This window comes from Aquarana catesbeiana, linkage group LG04 (assembly GCF_042186555.1).
Source record: "Aquarana catesbeiana isolate 2022-GZ linkage group LG04, ASM4218655v1, whole genome shotgun sequence".
In the NCBI taxonomy this organism is placed as follows: domain Eukaryota; kingdom Metazoa; phylum Chordata; class Amphibia; order Anura; family Ranidae; genus Aquarana; species Aquarana catesbeiana.
In genome coordinates, this window is record NC_133327.1 from 268,948,483 (window position 1) to 268,964,635 (window position 16,153).

At 42.4% G+C, this 16,153-nt stretch overlaps 1 protein-coding gene across 1 annotated transcript in view; it reads left to right on the forward strand.

The window, feature by feature from the left end:
- PDE6D (phosphodiesterase 6D) overlaps positions 1-14,370 on the forward strand; it is a 123,073-nt gene extending 108,703 nt beyond the window's left edge. Inside the window, exon 5 of the mRNA XM_073626506.1 lies at positions 14,077-14,370. Within this exon, the coding sequence (XP_073482607.1) occupies positions 14,077-14,197 (121 nt within the window). The 3' untranslated portion in view covers positions 14,198-14,370. The remainder of the gene's footprint in view (positions 1-14,076) is intronic.
- Positions 14,371-16,153: the final 1,783 nt, after the last annotated feature.

The following is a 16,153-nucleotide window of genomic DNA, read 5'->3' on the forward strand; positions in this document are numbered from 1 at the left end:
CGATTACACCTAACGGCCTGGAGGTTGAAAGGGAGAGGCTACTAGACCAAGGGTGAGTAGTGAACACACTTCAACAGGCCAGAAAAAGGACAACGAACAACACATATAGCAAAACCTGGGAAAAATTCACCACATTTGCGCAGCAACAGTCTTGGGATCCACTCTCCCCTTCAGTCTCTCAAGTCCTAGAGTTCCTACAACTAGGACTGGAGCTAGGACTAGCTTCAAGCACTCTCAAAGTCCAAGTCTCTGCACTGTCTGCAATGACGGGAACCAAATGGGCACCGCTCATAATTCAATTCCAGAAAGCATGCCTGAAAATAAGGACATCAAGAAAACCAACCTTTTCCGACTTGGGACCTATTGATTTGTGCTAGAGGCTCTGTCAAGAGAACCCTTCTTCCCTCTACAATCAGTATCCTTATGAGATCTAACGTTTAAATTATCTTTCCTGGTTGCAATAACATCTACCAAAAGAGTTTCAGAGTTACAAGCTCTACTAATCAAAGAACCGCATCTGATTTTACCCAGATAGAGTCGTCCTCAGACCCTCAGATCAGTTTATACCTAAGGTAGGATCTACCTTCCACTTCAACTCTGAAATCAATCTTCCAGTTTTTCTTACTAGTGATGGGGAACCACATCCGTTGGATATTAAATCTGTTATCTCCACCTACTTAGAAGCTACCAAACAGTTCAGAAAGACTGAAAACCTTCTAGTCATACCACATGGTGCAAGAAAAGGCCAGGGGGCCTCCTCAAGAACAATAGCTTCTTGGCTAGTAAAAACCATCAAAAGAGCATACCAAATTCGGCTACTCCCAATACCGGACGGATTAAAGGCCCACTCGACTAAAGCGGTAGTGACCCCCTGGGCAGCGTACTGTAGAGTGTCCTCAGAAACCATTTGCAAGGCAGCAACTTGGTCTTCCAGAAACACTTTCATATCACACTACAGAATAGACCCGGCTCAATTAACTACGGTTGAGTTCGGGAGATAAATCATTCAGACTAATTCTTCTATACCCTGTACTTGAGCAAATAAAATCTTCTGAAAGCACCCACCCATGTAGCGAGTTATTTCCCAATGTGTGTGCTGCCATGATGTGTCAGGAAAACTGAAAATTGTATACTCACCTTTCCGTAATTTTCCTTTTCTGACGCATCCCATGGCAGCACACAGAATCCCCCCCATTCTAAGGTGATAGTTACTGAGAATGCAACAGTGGACTCCTCTTCAAAACTTATAGCTAACCAGTCCTATCAGGTTGTGGAGGTGGAGTCACAACCCAATGGGTGTGCTGCCATGGGATGCGTCAGGAAAGGAAAATTACGGAAAGGTGAGTATACAATTTTCCGTTTAACATGCACTCACGTGGTTCCAATAAAATCAACAAAATGCCTGTCAGTGTAAAAGAACTGAAAACATGTGAGTGCATCTTAAAAAGATTGTTTAATTGTGTCAAAATAAAAGGAGGTTCTACACTAGGAAAGCGCTTTCCTTGTTTTTTTTTTTTTTTTTTTTTTTCCCCCCTTCTTATCTTCCATTACAGATTGCAGCCCAGACCTTGTTGGTAATCTCTTTGGGAGAGCAGCTGTACCTAGTAAACCTTACCCAGTTGAAGAGCACAGGTTTAGAAGCCTTTCTTTCTCAAGTAAAAAATTGTGCATGCAGGCATATTTATGTCTGTGTTGCGCTTTTGAATTATGTCATCATGCCTAGTCTGTTCATTAGCATTAGTGGGAGGTGATGACCATTTGTGGGGAAGTGCTACTTGGTGTATCATTCGCTCACAAGAAGTTCTATGTCGGAACTAATTTTTATTTATTCTTATCAGAAACTGGGTGTGTAACAGAGCAGTTTTCTTTCCACATACTAAGAGAGAGATGTGGCTGGCCTAAATGCTGACTTGTTCAGGCAGCAGGGCTGAACCAGGAGGTCGTTGAGAATCCCAGGTACTGTACTATGCCATCGCAGCAGCTGGTAGATCTTCCTCATATAAGCACAAGAGAGACGCAGGGGTTCATTTACTAAAGCTGGAGAGTGCAAAATCTGGTGCAGCTATTCAGGGAAACCAATTTACTTCCAGTTTTTTTGTCAAAGCTTAATTGAGCAAGTTGAAGTTAGAAGCTGATTGGCTAACATGCACAGCTGCACCAGATTTTGCACTCTCCAGTTTTAGTAAATCAACCCCACAGCTTTGCATGCACTATTTTGTAACTTGAATTTTCTAAAAAAAAAAAAAAAAATTAGTTCTTTAAATTATCTCTGCACAGATTGACCCTACTTTTGTGTCAGTAGAATACACCACATAGATGCAAATATTAAGCCAACAAGATACTGCTGTTCTGCCACTCTTGTTATTGGTGTCAGCCCACTTTCTTCAGGAATCTGTGAGTGGTGTTGATTGGATTATGACAATAAAGGTGGGCAAATCTTTGTACTGCTTTTTCCAACAACGCCAAAAATGTTAAATTTTCTTTAGCAAGTCAGAGAATTTGTATCCCATAATAGAAATGTATTTGTTTTCATATGGATAGTGGTCACGTGCACCACTTTAAATTTGGTTTCAGTTTATATCACTAGAACATGATTTTAACTGGTCAAGTCCATTTTAGAACAAATGTACAACTTTTGATTCATAACTCAAAAGTTGTGTTTTGCTAATTCATAAGATGGAGAAAAGAGTTAAGGTATCTTGAAAGTAAAATATGCTACACCTGTTATTTTTACCATAACCTTCACCATTTTGATTTCACAGAGGCCTCCTGGCAAACACCGATAACTTAGTTTCATATACAGTAAAACATAAGGGATTTGACACAATGGTTATAGTAGTTTCTTGGAGTCACTAAGATTCATATATAGAAACTAAAGGAAAGAGCAGCTTGGCTATGAAAATCAGTTTACTTCTGTATTTTTTTTATAATGTGCAGACTCAAAAAAATTAAACAATGAATGGTTGTCAATGTCAGCACTGCTGGAGTCTGCTTTTTTCCATCTTTTCTAAATAAACCCCATTATCTAATGCTTTGTCTGCTCTCTCTGCTTGGACATGAAGCAAGTGTTTCCAGTAAGCTCCTTCTGATGAAAGTCTGAATTAGACAGCCAAAGACCTGTAATTTACAATATGATGGCCTCAAAAAGTAGGGGGTTTAGGGCACATAATTCACCTAAAGCTAAAGGAGCTTATCTTAAATAAGCAAGTGGAATTCAATGTATAGAATCCAAAACCACAAAAAATACAAAAGAATCTATTATGCAAATAGTGCCCTAGGTTTCTCCTGGGCCTTTTTAGAGGAAAACTAAACCAGTGTGCACTGAGATCACAAATGTACATTCAGTACATTCAGAACTTAAATCAAAAGTGGGACAGACCCCATTTTCCAAGTAAGTAAGTGGTAACCTGAACATGTACACACACAAAATATATAAACACCAGCCATCAGAATGTCAAATTGGATTGAAAAATTGGTTTATTCCTAGTTTTCCCTTCTAATTAATTAAATTTAAGCTGTTGGCAACCTATTGTCTGCCATGCAATGCCTATATTAAAGATCAAGTCCACTCATTTACCCTTTTTGTTATTTTGGATAGACTTGTGGAAGGGTCAAAATGTCTGTTATGTTCTTATTTCTCTTTGAGGCCCCATCGAGGAAATGTAAAAAGTTCTAACCCTTTCCCACTACAAGCAATGGGGTGGATTTACTAAAGGCAAATCCACTTTGCACTTCAAGTGCACTTGGAAGTGCAGTCATTTTAGATCTGAGTGGAAGCTCTGAAATGAGGGGGAAGCTCTGCTGATTTTATCATCCAATCACGTACAAGCAAAAATGCTGTTTTTTTACTTTCCTTGCATGTTCCCCTCAGATCTACAGCGACTGCACTTCCAAGTGCACTTGCAGTGCAAAGTGGATTTGCCTATAGTAAATCGACCCCAATGTGTCATTGTCTACAGGCTTGTTATTCATAGACCCTAGGTTAAAGGATGGTACCTTCAGCTACTTTCTGGCCATCCTGCTATAACCATACTCCACTCCTAAAGTCCTCCATTTTTTGCTAGTGTCTTAAGGTGATGGACCTCTTATACCTTTGTGTAAAATTACACTTCACTTAAAGTGAAAGATGATGTTAACTGTAACTATTCTTAAATGTTTACTTTTCATGCCTTCCACCTATTCAGCAGGTTAAGCTACTGAATCATGTGACTGGATCAGATTAAAAAAGGTGAAATACACAGATCTATTTTTATACTGGGTGTGCCAGGACAAGGGGACATTTTTAGCAATAGTTAACCTTTACTGACACTTTAACTATTTTATTATTTGAGTCTGAATCTTTGATCAAATCTTTAAACAAACTCCTCAATGTCTCAATGAATACAAAAATGGAAGCAGTACAGCCTCGGTAAAACCTTGGGAGCTGTACCCAATCCCTATGCTGTGGGGACAGCCTGTAGTGTTGCTTTGCGGACTGGATCATGCTTGGGTGCTCACCTTGGCACTTGGTGCAATGCATGTAGTTAACTGTAGGGTGTTATACAGGTCTAGGGCTGTGGCTCATCGCTATGGAACCCAGGAACTGAAGACCCCTCCGGGGGCATGCCCATCATGACAGATTAAGCTTGTCCCTATATAGGGACCAGCACCATGGATAGGTAGGACAGGGTCAGCCTATTTATAACACAGTTACTGTAGCTCCACAGCAAGTACAAGACAAAAAAATTCAATTACATGCTTTACTCTACCCTGTGTGGTGTGCGTTTATATGTTAAAACTATCAGGAAACTGGGAGTGTGTTTGAAACGGATACAGTGTTAAACTTTTCAAATGTGGCTCTAAAACTCAATCACTCAGGTGAAAGACCAGCTTTAACATCCCACCACAGGTCGCACACTTTACTGCTACTTCCACCCAGAGCAGTTTATAAGATATTTAGGAGATTCCTCACATCTGTTTGCTATAAGGCCTTTGCTACAGGATGACCACCCACAGGTTGCTGTATACTCCTATATGCATACTCTGTTTTTGCACCCTGCTCAGTGAATACTCGAGGAATACCCTAAACCATAGCAATGGGGAAAATCATGCGCATTGGGAACCATGGCAAAAGTTCAGGCAAACCTTCAGTTTGCTGAAAACCTGTAAATCATTCAAACTCAGTGGTGATATTTCCTTTGCTCCAGAGCAGGACTTTTTTTACTAGAAAATGACATAGAACCCCCAAACATTATATGTTTTTTTTAGCAGAGACCCTAGAGAATAAAATGGCCATCGTTGCAACTTTTTATCTCGCACAGTATTTGCGCAGCAACTTTTCAAACACTTTTTTTTTTTAAAAAAAACAACCGTTTCATGCATTAAAAAAAAAAAGCAGGAAAGTTAGCTCAATTTTTTGTATAATGTGAAAGATGATGTTACGCCGAGTAAATAGATACCTAACATGTCACACTTAAAAATTGCACACACTCGTGGAATGGCGGAAAACTTTGGTACTTATAAATCCCCATAGGTGATGCTTTAAAAATGTTTACTGGTTACGTGTCTTAAATTACAGAGGAGGTCTAGGGCTAGAATTATTGCTCTCGCTCTAACGCTCACAGCGCTACCTTACGTGTGGTTTGAACACCATTTGCATATGTGGGTGCGACTTGCATATGCATTCGCTTGTGCTTGTGAGCACACGGGGATGGGGCGTTTACAGTTTTTTGGGGGTTTTTTATCACTTTTTTTTTTCCATCCCTTGTAATAGAAATAAGCATGACTCTTTACAGTGAGATATGGGGTCAATAAGTCCCCACATCTCACCTCTAGGCTGGGAAGCCTGAAATAAAAATAATTTTAAAAAAAGGTCTCCGCTTCCCAGCCGAGGCAGCACCATTTTTTCAAATGCAAAGGCCAGGCGTGACGTAATAACATCGCGCCCGGCCTCTGAACGATCATAGAGACTCTGGGGACCATCTGGTCCACTGGAAATCTCTATCGTCAGCATCTGGCGCCAGCGTTTTCCTTCTCCGACTCACCGATGGCAGGGGTGAGTCGGTAGAAGCAGCAGAGGGAGGTGGGGGACATCCCCTCTTGCCGCCTATAAGAACGATCAAGCGGCTGAACAGCCACTATGATAATTCTTATGGTTTAGGGAATCGCTGGCTGAAAAAGAAGATATCTGAATGATGTCTGTAGCTGCAGGCATCATTCAGATATCACCACTCAAACCCAAACCCGACGTATGGCGATATGTTTGCTATCTGTCCATCGAATCGGATGAAAACGGACAGGTGGTCCGTTTTCATCCGATCTCCCCATAGAGGAGAGCGGGACTGTGACAGGTTCGTCTCAACACAGTAAGCAGAGATGGACCTGTTATCCGCCTGCTCAGCGGGGATAAACGCAGCGATATCCGCTGAGCTAGCGGAGTATGTCAAAATGGATCTGCCCCGTGTGAAAGGGGCTTAAGTGTCGGTTCACACTGAGGCAGCACGACTTGCAGCGTGACTGCCTCAGGCGACCTGGATACGACAGGAGCGGCCACTTGAAAACGACTTCTGTGTAGAAGTCAATGCAAGTCGCCCCCAAAGTCGTACAGGAACCTTTTTCTAAGTCGGTTCCATTGTACAGAACGGGACGCGACTTGTCAGGTGGCTAAGTCGTCTGACAAGTCGTCCCAGTGTGAACCGGCACTAAGGCAGATGTTTCTGTAACTATGTTATTTTATTTATTTCTTGGGTAACTAACGGCTTTATTACAGCCATTACTGGCTAGAGCTCAATTGTACCAGGCTCCTTCTCTAGCTCCACCATCTCTACCTGAGGAAGATCTTGATATCCCGACCCTGGAAGAGGCAGACAAACAAGGGAATAAAGAGGACCTGAATGTGGTGTTAGAGGAGGTCTCAGAAGATTTCTCACCCCCCAGTATCCTATACACCGGATGTTACAGCTTCCTACAGTATGCTTGCTAAAGTTGATATGCTCACTTCTGCTGGTTGAAAAAGTCTCTGCATTATGACACTTGATTTTTCTCCATCTTGCCATGCCTCTTTGGGTACAAAGAAACCTGCTAAATCTAAAAATGCATTCCCTGTTCATGAAAGAATGGAAAGGAACATACTGATGATTGGTTAATTCCAGAAAAGATTTTCACCTCTCTGAGAATAATTGCTGAGCTCTATCCACTGGAAAAGGAGCAGGAAAAAAATGTGCATTTATTATTTTTTCCCTAAGCATGGAAGGCATTGCATTTGAGATTAGTGGATCAGGGTATGTACGAATCCTGCAGACAAGCCCTAGAGCTTTCAGGCCGTACCGTCATACGGACTGACTGTTTACAAGCTGTAGGGCTTGTGAATGTACTATAAGGCCACTCATCAGCGACCTCACAGTCCATTCAGAACTACAAGCCATCAGCCACAATGGCTGACAGTACTTGTAGTTTGTGCATTCACAGGAAGCTGTGAATGAATGATGCGGCTGTGTGGGCAGAGCCCTACACAGCCACACTGCTTTTTAATTGTGACAGCTGGCGCAGGGATAGGATCCCTGGCCTGCTGTCACAATGAGAGTGGCATCGGGGGAGAGGCTTGGGGAGCTGGAACATGTTCCACCCTAAATACGGATGGAACATGTAACATGTTCCAGAAGGTGAACTAATCCTTTAAACAAACATCTCACTTTTACCTATTGAAAATGTTCTTTCATTTAAAGAATCCGCTGATCGAATGTTTGAGACACTGGTAAAGGATCTCTTTACTCACAGCCCCAGCTCTGCAACGACCTATTGCTGCAGTTTGTTAAACTGCCGCTAACTGGAGAAGGGCAATGAATAATCAACATGATCCTGTATTCCAGGACTGCAGTTTAATTACAGCAATTTACTTCTGCTTTGTTATCTGGTCTTGATGCCCTAGAATAAATTATGATACAAATGTCAAGAAAGGCTTTGAATTCTATTCACATGTACAGAATCTTGGGACTCAAGGCCACAGCAAAAGGTTCTGAAGCCCCCCACTCAGGGGTTTTCAACTCCTAAAACCGCAGCGCTCCTCAAAGCTCTACCCAAGCTTCAACTTCTGAACCAAAATTCAGCCCTTTTTTTGGCTCAAGATTTGGAACAAAGAATCTACCAAGTCCTCCCCAAAGTCCTCTTCCCACTGAAAGGAGGCCTTTACTCCAAGCAGGGTAACATCTGTTATAGTTTGCCCACCTCTGGGATTAAAGGGATACAAAATAGAATTCCAGACTCTACCCCCTCACCATTTTTTTCCGTCAAACTAAACGAAATCCAAAAGTGGGATTAGCAGAATGCTCTTAACCATCCCTTGTCCCAGCGACTAGTAGTTCCAGTGCCTTTAGAGAAATTTCTCATGAAATCTACAAGGTCAGTTATTGCCTCTCTGAGAGTTCCCAAGATGCCTATTTGCATATTCCCATTTGTCCTCTTCGGCGCTTTCTGCACTTTTCAGTAGGAGAAAATAATTTCCAGTTCTACCGCCATTTGGCCTGTGCTCTTCTCCCAGAGTATTCACAAAGGTACTTGCACCTCTTCTTGCGCTTCTAAGAGCTCAGAGACATCAGGTCAAAGGTTATCTAGAAGACCACCTAATAGACTCTTCTCCCTTTCAGCTATCTGCAAATGCTCACAGGATCATTCAGATACTTCAGTCTTTCGATTGGGTAATCGGCTTCCAAAAATTTTCCCTTCAAACCCCCCTTCACTGGGAGTATTTGAGCCTAATTCTAGACACCGCCCAAGCAAAAACCTTCCTTGCAGGAAAAAAACTGCATTTTCTCAGAACTCACACTTGAGATCAAAGATGCCCCTCTGTGATATTTTCCATGAGAAATCCTGTTCGCATTGTACAAGCTTGTGCCGTCTTTCAACCTGCCCATACTTTTATGCAGCCAAGAGTGCAATTTCCTAGTCTGGTGGCTTTCCAACCAAACCTTGACAATTGGGAAGTTGTCTCTGCCACAATACCAGAAGGTGATAACAGATGCCAATCCCTCATGCTAAGGAGGGGTGTTGCATTCCCTCACAGTTCGTGGAACATGGTCACCACAGGAAGCAAAGCTCCCCAGTAACTTATTGGCACTCAAAGCAATAGGGATGGCTCTGCACTACTGGACCTCCATTTTTCAGAGATACCCAATTAAGGTACAATTTGACAACTCCATGGCTCTGCCCTGTAAACTCATGGATGGAGAAATGCTGTCCACTTCCTAGGAGTGGATTACCTCAGCCGTCACTGCCTTGACTAAGGGGAATGGACCCTTCACCCTGACATCTTCAACCTGGTAAAGCAAGAGATGGAGGACTCCAGACATAAATATCCTGGCCCACAGCTATAAAGACAAGTGACCTCTTGGGGCCAGGACTAAAGATCCTCTAGCATTGACATTGGATGCTCTGCTAGGAGACAACCCCTGGCCTCTTAACAGACCAGACCTGTTATCTCGGGGCCCCCTGTTCCATTGTGCTTCTTAGGCTTTAATCACATGGCTGTTATAGCCTAAGTCTCGAGGGACAGAGGGGTTCCTGAATCTGTCATTCCTACATTGCTAAATTTAAGGAAAGCCACTTCCAGAAAGATCTAATATTTTATCTGGAAAGCCTTCTTTGCCTGGTGTGAACACAGGCATTTCAGTGCCAGAGAGTACTCTGCGCCTTGCTTCTGACCTTCCTACAATCAGGATTTGACCAGAACTTGGGCTTAGGGAAGTTTTAGTTTTCTCCATACTTTTCCAATAACCTCTGACCTTGCTGTTCCATGTAAAAAAAAAAAAAAAAAAAAAAAAAAACCTTCAACGAAGTGTATCTTGGATTAGACCTTCCTTACAGTACCTTGTGCTTCTTTAGGATTTCAATCTGGTTCTCTCCACTCTGAAGAAAACCACCCTATGATCCCAACAGGGAAATATCCTTGGATGACCTTTTTTTTGCAAAATGGCTTTCTTGGTGGCTATTACATCTGTAAGTTAGCGGCCCTCTCTTATCAAGGAACGTTCCTCATTCCTCACAAGGACAAGGTTGTCTTGCACCCAAGATCTTTGTTTCCTCCTAAGATGGTGTCAATCTTCCACCTCCAATGAAGACATAGTCTTTACCTCTTTGTGTCACACTCCAAAGCACCCAAAGTAAATTGCGCTTAACTGTTTGAATGTAGTCAGAGCCATCAAAGTCTACCTCAAAGCTACATCTTCTGGTCCTTGTAAGAGATAAATACACAATCTCTAGATAAATATGACAATTTATCTCAAGAGCTTACACTCAAAAAGGAAAAAAAAACACAAGGCTCCTCCTGCTCTATTACATGCTTATTCCACCAAATTGGTGGGAATTTCGTCATCAAGGCTCTGTTACTCAGCTTTGTAAAGCTGGCCATACATTATACAATGCTCTTGTGCAATTTTTCTTTAGATTTACCAAAACCATATATGAGGTCAAACCTAAACACTTTCAATGTGTATGCAATCAGACAGGTATCTAAAGGAAATTGAATAAGAAAATTGTATAATGTATGGCCAGCAGAAGGCCACTACCTGGTCATCTGTTCATACCTTTTCAAAATTTTCCCAGGTGGCTGTCCAATCATCTGCAGATACAGCTTTTGGTCACAAGGTTCTTGCAGCGCCAGTTGGGTCAGTTGACCCTTGTAATTTGTAGGCCTTTTGGCACAGTTCTGTTTGCCAAGTTGTTGCCCACAGTGCCTGGGGACGTTCCAGGGTGTATGAATATCAAGCCTGTATCTTGTACTGTATGATTAAGAAAATTTTGACTTGCCTATGATTTCCATATGCAATTTATAAAAAACATTCCTTTTTTTTCTCTGTCTCTTCTGACAGGAAAGTAAAAGAATCTTCGCCAGTCAGGGCACAGATGGCAATAAAATAAAAACAAAGGTTGAATACCTTACCCACTTTATCTGACATGAAATAAAAGATCTTGGCTGGGATTGAGATTTAGTGTGGAAAGGACAAAAAATATTTTGAGCTCTAAGCAGAAGCTCTGATGTATGATTATCTTTAGTCCTGCAATTTAGACCTATTCAGTACTGTAGCAAGTTAAATTGGACTATTATAACACTAAACAGATGTGTTACTTAATTCTTGTTATAGCTGTAACAAAAGATGTCTAACTTCACCTTTTCAGCTATGCCTTCAGTAGTAAAGGGCATAGGGCTTCAAAATTTTACACATGAAAAGTAGGTTTTCCTATGTGTTAAATACTAGAAGTGTATTTATATTTAAATTTGTGGGTAAGAAGCTGGTTTCATTAGCACCATATGATAGTTTTTCCTTGAAAAAAAATTGTTAGTTTACAGTAGGAAAGGGGTATATGAAAAAATACTTTGGGAAAGGCCACTGTATTTCACTATATTGTACACAAGATGGATCGCATAGAAGACAGCTGGATTGTTACGGGTTCCCAAAACCTGATGTAAAGGTATGTACACCTGGACATTTCCTGCTCCTGACATTTATCTTATGGTACACCTGTCACTGGAGGAATTTAGGGGCTGCAATTATTGACCACCACCTAAAAATTATGTTTTCTGGCTATTGCTGACTGACACTGAACTGAAAAAAGCAGACCAGAAAAGTTAAAGTAAAAAGTCCTTTTCTATATGCATATTCCAAGTCACTGATTCACGGATACGGTCAGCAGGACAGCCAGACGACTAGCATTTTCAGAAGGAGACATCTTAAATGGTAGCCTCTATACTTCTGGGTATGAGAAAGGACTCCCTTTAGCCACACATCTAGACAATCCCTCTGATCAATGTGTTAGTGGCAAACTCAGGCTGGACTCCAACCAGGCCACACCCCCAGGAGTCCAGGCTGAGGTTGCCACTAACACATTGATCAGATGGATTGTCTAGATCAGTGTTTCTGAACCTTTTTTTCAGTCAAGGCACCCTTTAAAATTATGGACAATCTCGAGGCACCCTCCAAAATGATGGACATTCTAAAAACTATTCTAATAGTTTTGCATGATGCAACAACATCAATACATGTAGGACACCTAACGTTGGAGGTGATTTATTCTTCTAAAGCAAATATTAGTACTGACTAACTGATGATGCCATTGGTCGTTCAGAGGTTGGCAGCTAGAAGGTTGTATTGGTGTACAATTAAAACCTGTGGCTTTGTGTAACTAAAAGGCAGGTTTCATCCAGCTACCGGCTTGTATACAGTTTTGGGGCAATAGTTAGGCATTTTGCCAAGGCACCCCTGAAGAAACCTCAAGGCACCCTATTTGAAAAAGGCTAGTCTAGATGTGCAGCTAAAGGGAGACCTTTCTAATACCCAATGATTACAGGAGCCGGGATGAGCTCTCTCCCAGACCAGCACTTTCAGCGGTATACATTGAGGACTTACACCCCTTCTGAGGGCCTGAGCGGCTCACACATTGGGTCTTTTGAGTCTCTATACTGCTGTCATCACATGTGTACTTATTATATATAAGTTATAGTTACTGTTTGGGGATGGCAATTTGAATAGGGCTCCATAGAACTCTGCTTGGCACAAACAAGCTGATGTATGTTACTTCTGGTATGCATTCATTTATTTTTAGCTTTCTATAGCCATATTTACTGTGACTGACTGAGCTTTATTTCTTACCCATGAACAGAGACCAGCTCATGTACATGTGCAATAATGCAGGGGGATAGCTTGTATGTACCTACTTCTATGATCTTTGTGCGATAAAAATGTCTTTGTACATGATACAACTGGAATGAAGTAGCAGCTGTTGGTTCTTTCATCTGAAGCTATGCTGTCTTTTGGGAATAAACCAAATATATAAACTGAATGTACCCTGTTTATCCAGAAAATTATAAATTTGCTCTTGGTAAAATAATGTACTAATGTTTGACAATATGCCGTAGGTTAAATAAACAGTTTTTGTTTACATGTAGTTTATACTTTTGACTTTGTGTTTTCAACATTTAAACAGTACCCATGGTCAAAATGTAAAATCGTATACTGTATGCACATTTTATTTTAGTTATTTCGAACCTACTCCTAATCTGATTGGTCTTGAGGTTTGTAAACTTAAAGCGATATTAAACCCAAAACCAAAAATTTTATTTTCCTGCAGCTTACTAATCATTAGATGTGGTGGCTGTGTGAGGTTTCTTTTTTAGACTTTTTCACCTGGTGACCTTGCCTGTAACACACTTCCTGTATTTAGAGTACCCCCACTCTGGATGAATGAGCATATTTCGTCTTTGTAGCCAGGTGCCCACTGACACGTGTGATCTTCCGCCTGCTAACCCCCCGCGCCCTTCGCTGTAAGGATTGGCAGAGCGGAGCAGCTGTGGGCTGTGTGTGCGCCTGCTCGCTCACTATCCCTTCTCCTCCTGCAATGCTGCCTGTGCTGTGAAGCAGCCCCTCCCTTCTGGCAGTAGTGATGGGGATTCTTACAGGGAAGAGGACTCATGATACAGCTGCTCACCCCCTCCCTTTTGGATGAAACCACAGAGTCAAGGATCTTGGTACATGTAGTTCCTTAGGGAACACTGTACATTGGAGATTATGGGGCTGAGATTTCAACACCCAAGATTCCTTGCACAGAGAGGAGTGAAACTAAATTTTTCCCAGGCAAGTCTGCAGAGATTAGGGGACTAGTGCCGTGAGCCAGAGAGTACAGACTTGCTTCCAGGGTCTGTACACTACACCAGAGAAAGGATGGACATGCTGTAACTGCATTGTGCAGTTACTGGAGCTAGGCAGACAATGGATTTGTGTGGGCCTACACCAGCGAGAGACTGAGCTCTTCTAAGCACACAGGGAGCTGAGAGACTGAGCCACAGAGAGCCACTGTGTCTTGGGACACAAACTAGGGAGACCTGTTGCCATGTGTGCTCACACCAGAGAGTACCTGATCATGAGACCTGAGCTTTCTGGGACAGCTGACCACTAGGCGTATTGGACCGATCCATTGCATACCAGGAGTGGTGAGCAGAATTGCCAAGCCCTAATCCCTTACTACCCACAGTCAACACCAAGGGAGACCGTTCCCTACTTAACAGCCCACCCACCTTCCATTGAGTACAGTTTCCATCTCTCTCCACAGTTACTCAGCTGTTGATGATATCCTGTTCATCAGTCCTGCCTACTTAAGTCGTCCAGTCCAGAGGAGCTCTGCCTTCGCCTTGGTCAACATCACAAGAAACATCTCCTGCATTCCTGTTTAAAGACTGGCTTTGCTGACATCCCTTCTGGCTCCAGATCCTGCTTGCTGTTCCACTACTTTGATCCCTGACTTCTGGCTTGGCTGACTATCCATTCCGGTTACTGAACTTTGGCTATGTTTTGACTACGTTTGCTCTTTTTACTTTTATTATTAAACAAGTGTGATTTAACTGTATTTCTGTCTTGGTCTGATTTCATGGTTTCTGACACCAACTTACAGATGGGCACCAGCTAAGGCCAGCTTAGTACTGCTAAAATAGGCACTAGGTATTTTGTAGCTATCTTCAGGGGTACCCTTTGCCAGGAATAAATACACCCATCCACTCTGCATAGTGCACTTGATGGCATTTTTTTAGTTATATTATGTTATATTTCCCACTATTTATACCAGCTAAAACTTTGTTTAACTTTATTATAGTTAATTGCCATAATTTAGGCCAGTGTTCACCTTAAAGTGTTTGTAAACTTAAAAAACAAAAAACAAAAACAAGGTCCTGTTCCTTTTAAGGCACAGTGCTTGTGCTTTGTAATTCTTCTCATCCTATCTTGTAATTAACCTGGTTGATCCTGACAGTTCCTGACTCCCCCTGCCTCTGCTGAGAACGATAATCATGGCTGCTGAGCCCAGACTGCTGTGGTCAGTTTAAGTGCCTCGTCATCCGCAGCAATGTTCTCTCCTCTGACAGTCTCTCCCCCTCCCTCCCTGTCATCATAAGATCGCTTTCCTCCCTGCCCCTCCCGACTCTATTCAGCTGCATAATGCAGCACATAGGAAAGGGATCCCATGCATATATGCTGCATTAATGAAAGTGTGCTTGTTAGAAAAGGTATTTCCCCTAATAATTTCTGACACAGCAGCCATGCGATCACCTGATTCCCCTGTGCTGGCTAGCTGCGCTCTATGGAGAGAAGCAGGAGGGGCAGAGATTACCCTGTGACAGCCGGCCAGCAGAGGGGAATCTCGGCCCCTCCCACTTCTCTGCAAAGATCAAGGTTGGCCAGCACAGCAGCACGCTGTGCATGTGACCAGGGCCCCCCCAACCCCCCCCCCCCCCCCCGCACGCAAAGCCTACAGGAATCACAGCATAGCAATACAGTTTAAGTTCACCAACACTTTATATAAATAAAAAAGGTTTACAGTACAAATACTGCTGTTGCATATAATGTGCATAAAATTTGAACATTTTCAACAATTGAACATTTGCAAAAAAACACCACTGTACCATAAAATCAAATATACATTGAAAAAGTGCACAATAATTAAATCCAACATACTTAACACGCACACGCACACACACACACACACACACACACATGCACATTAACACTCACTCAGTGTGTGCACTTTCTGTCAGTCCAGCCAGGAACAGGAAACTGAATCTCCTGAGTCCTGTACCCCGCGGACTGCAGGAGGAAGGAAGAGGAGCTCGGCCACGCTACAGGCTACAGCTTATAGAAAGCGGCGGCCGGTGGCTGGGGCCCCAAGCAATTGCTTGTTTTGCCTGTCCTGTCGCGACGGACCTGCATGTGACTGCACAGCTGCAGTGTCAGAAAAGGTATTTCCCCTGTTCATTTCTAGCAAACACTTACACTTTCATTAATGGCAGCATATCTGCATGGGATACATGTAAAGTCACTTTAATGACTTTACAAACACTTTTAACCAGTACAGCATCTTTAAAGGAGAACTCCGGGCAAAAACTTTTTTACATGTTCTTTTTGCTAATTTCCTACCTTCACTGAATATGCCATTAATCTTCTTAGCTCAGTAGTTTCCTTGCAATAGCCTGGTAAATTTCAAATCAAACCATTACTTGCCAGGGATATCCTGTTTGTAAGACCGGTGGCTGCTATTCCCCCGATTCCCTCAGCCACCGGTCTTGGCACGTCCCATTTGTAGTTCTATCTACAGCAAGCAGGAATGTATTGTTGTCCCTGCTCTCTGTGGTGGGAAGATG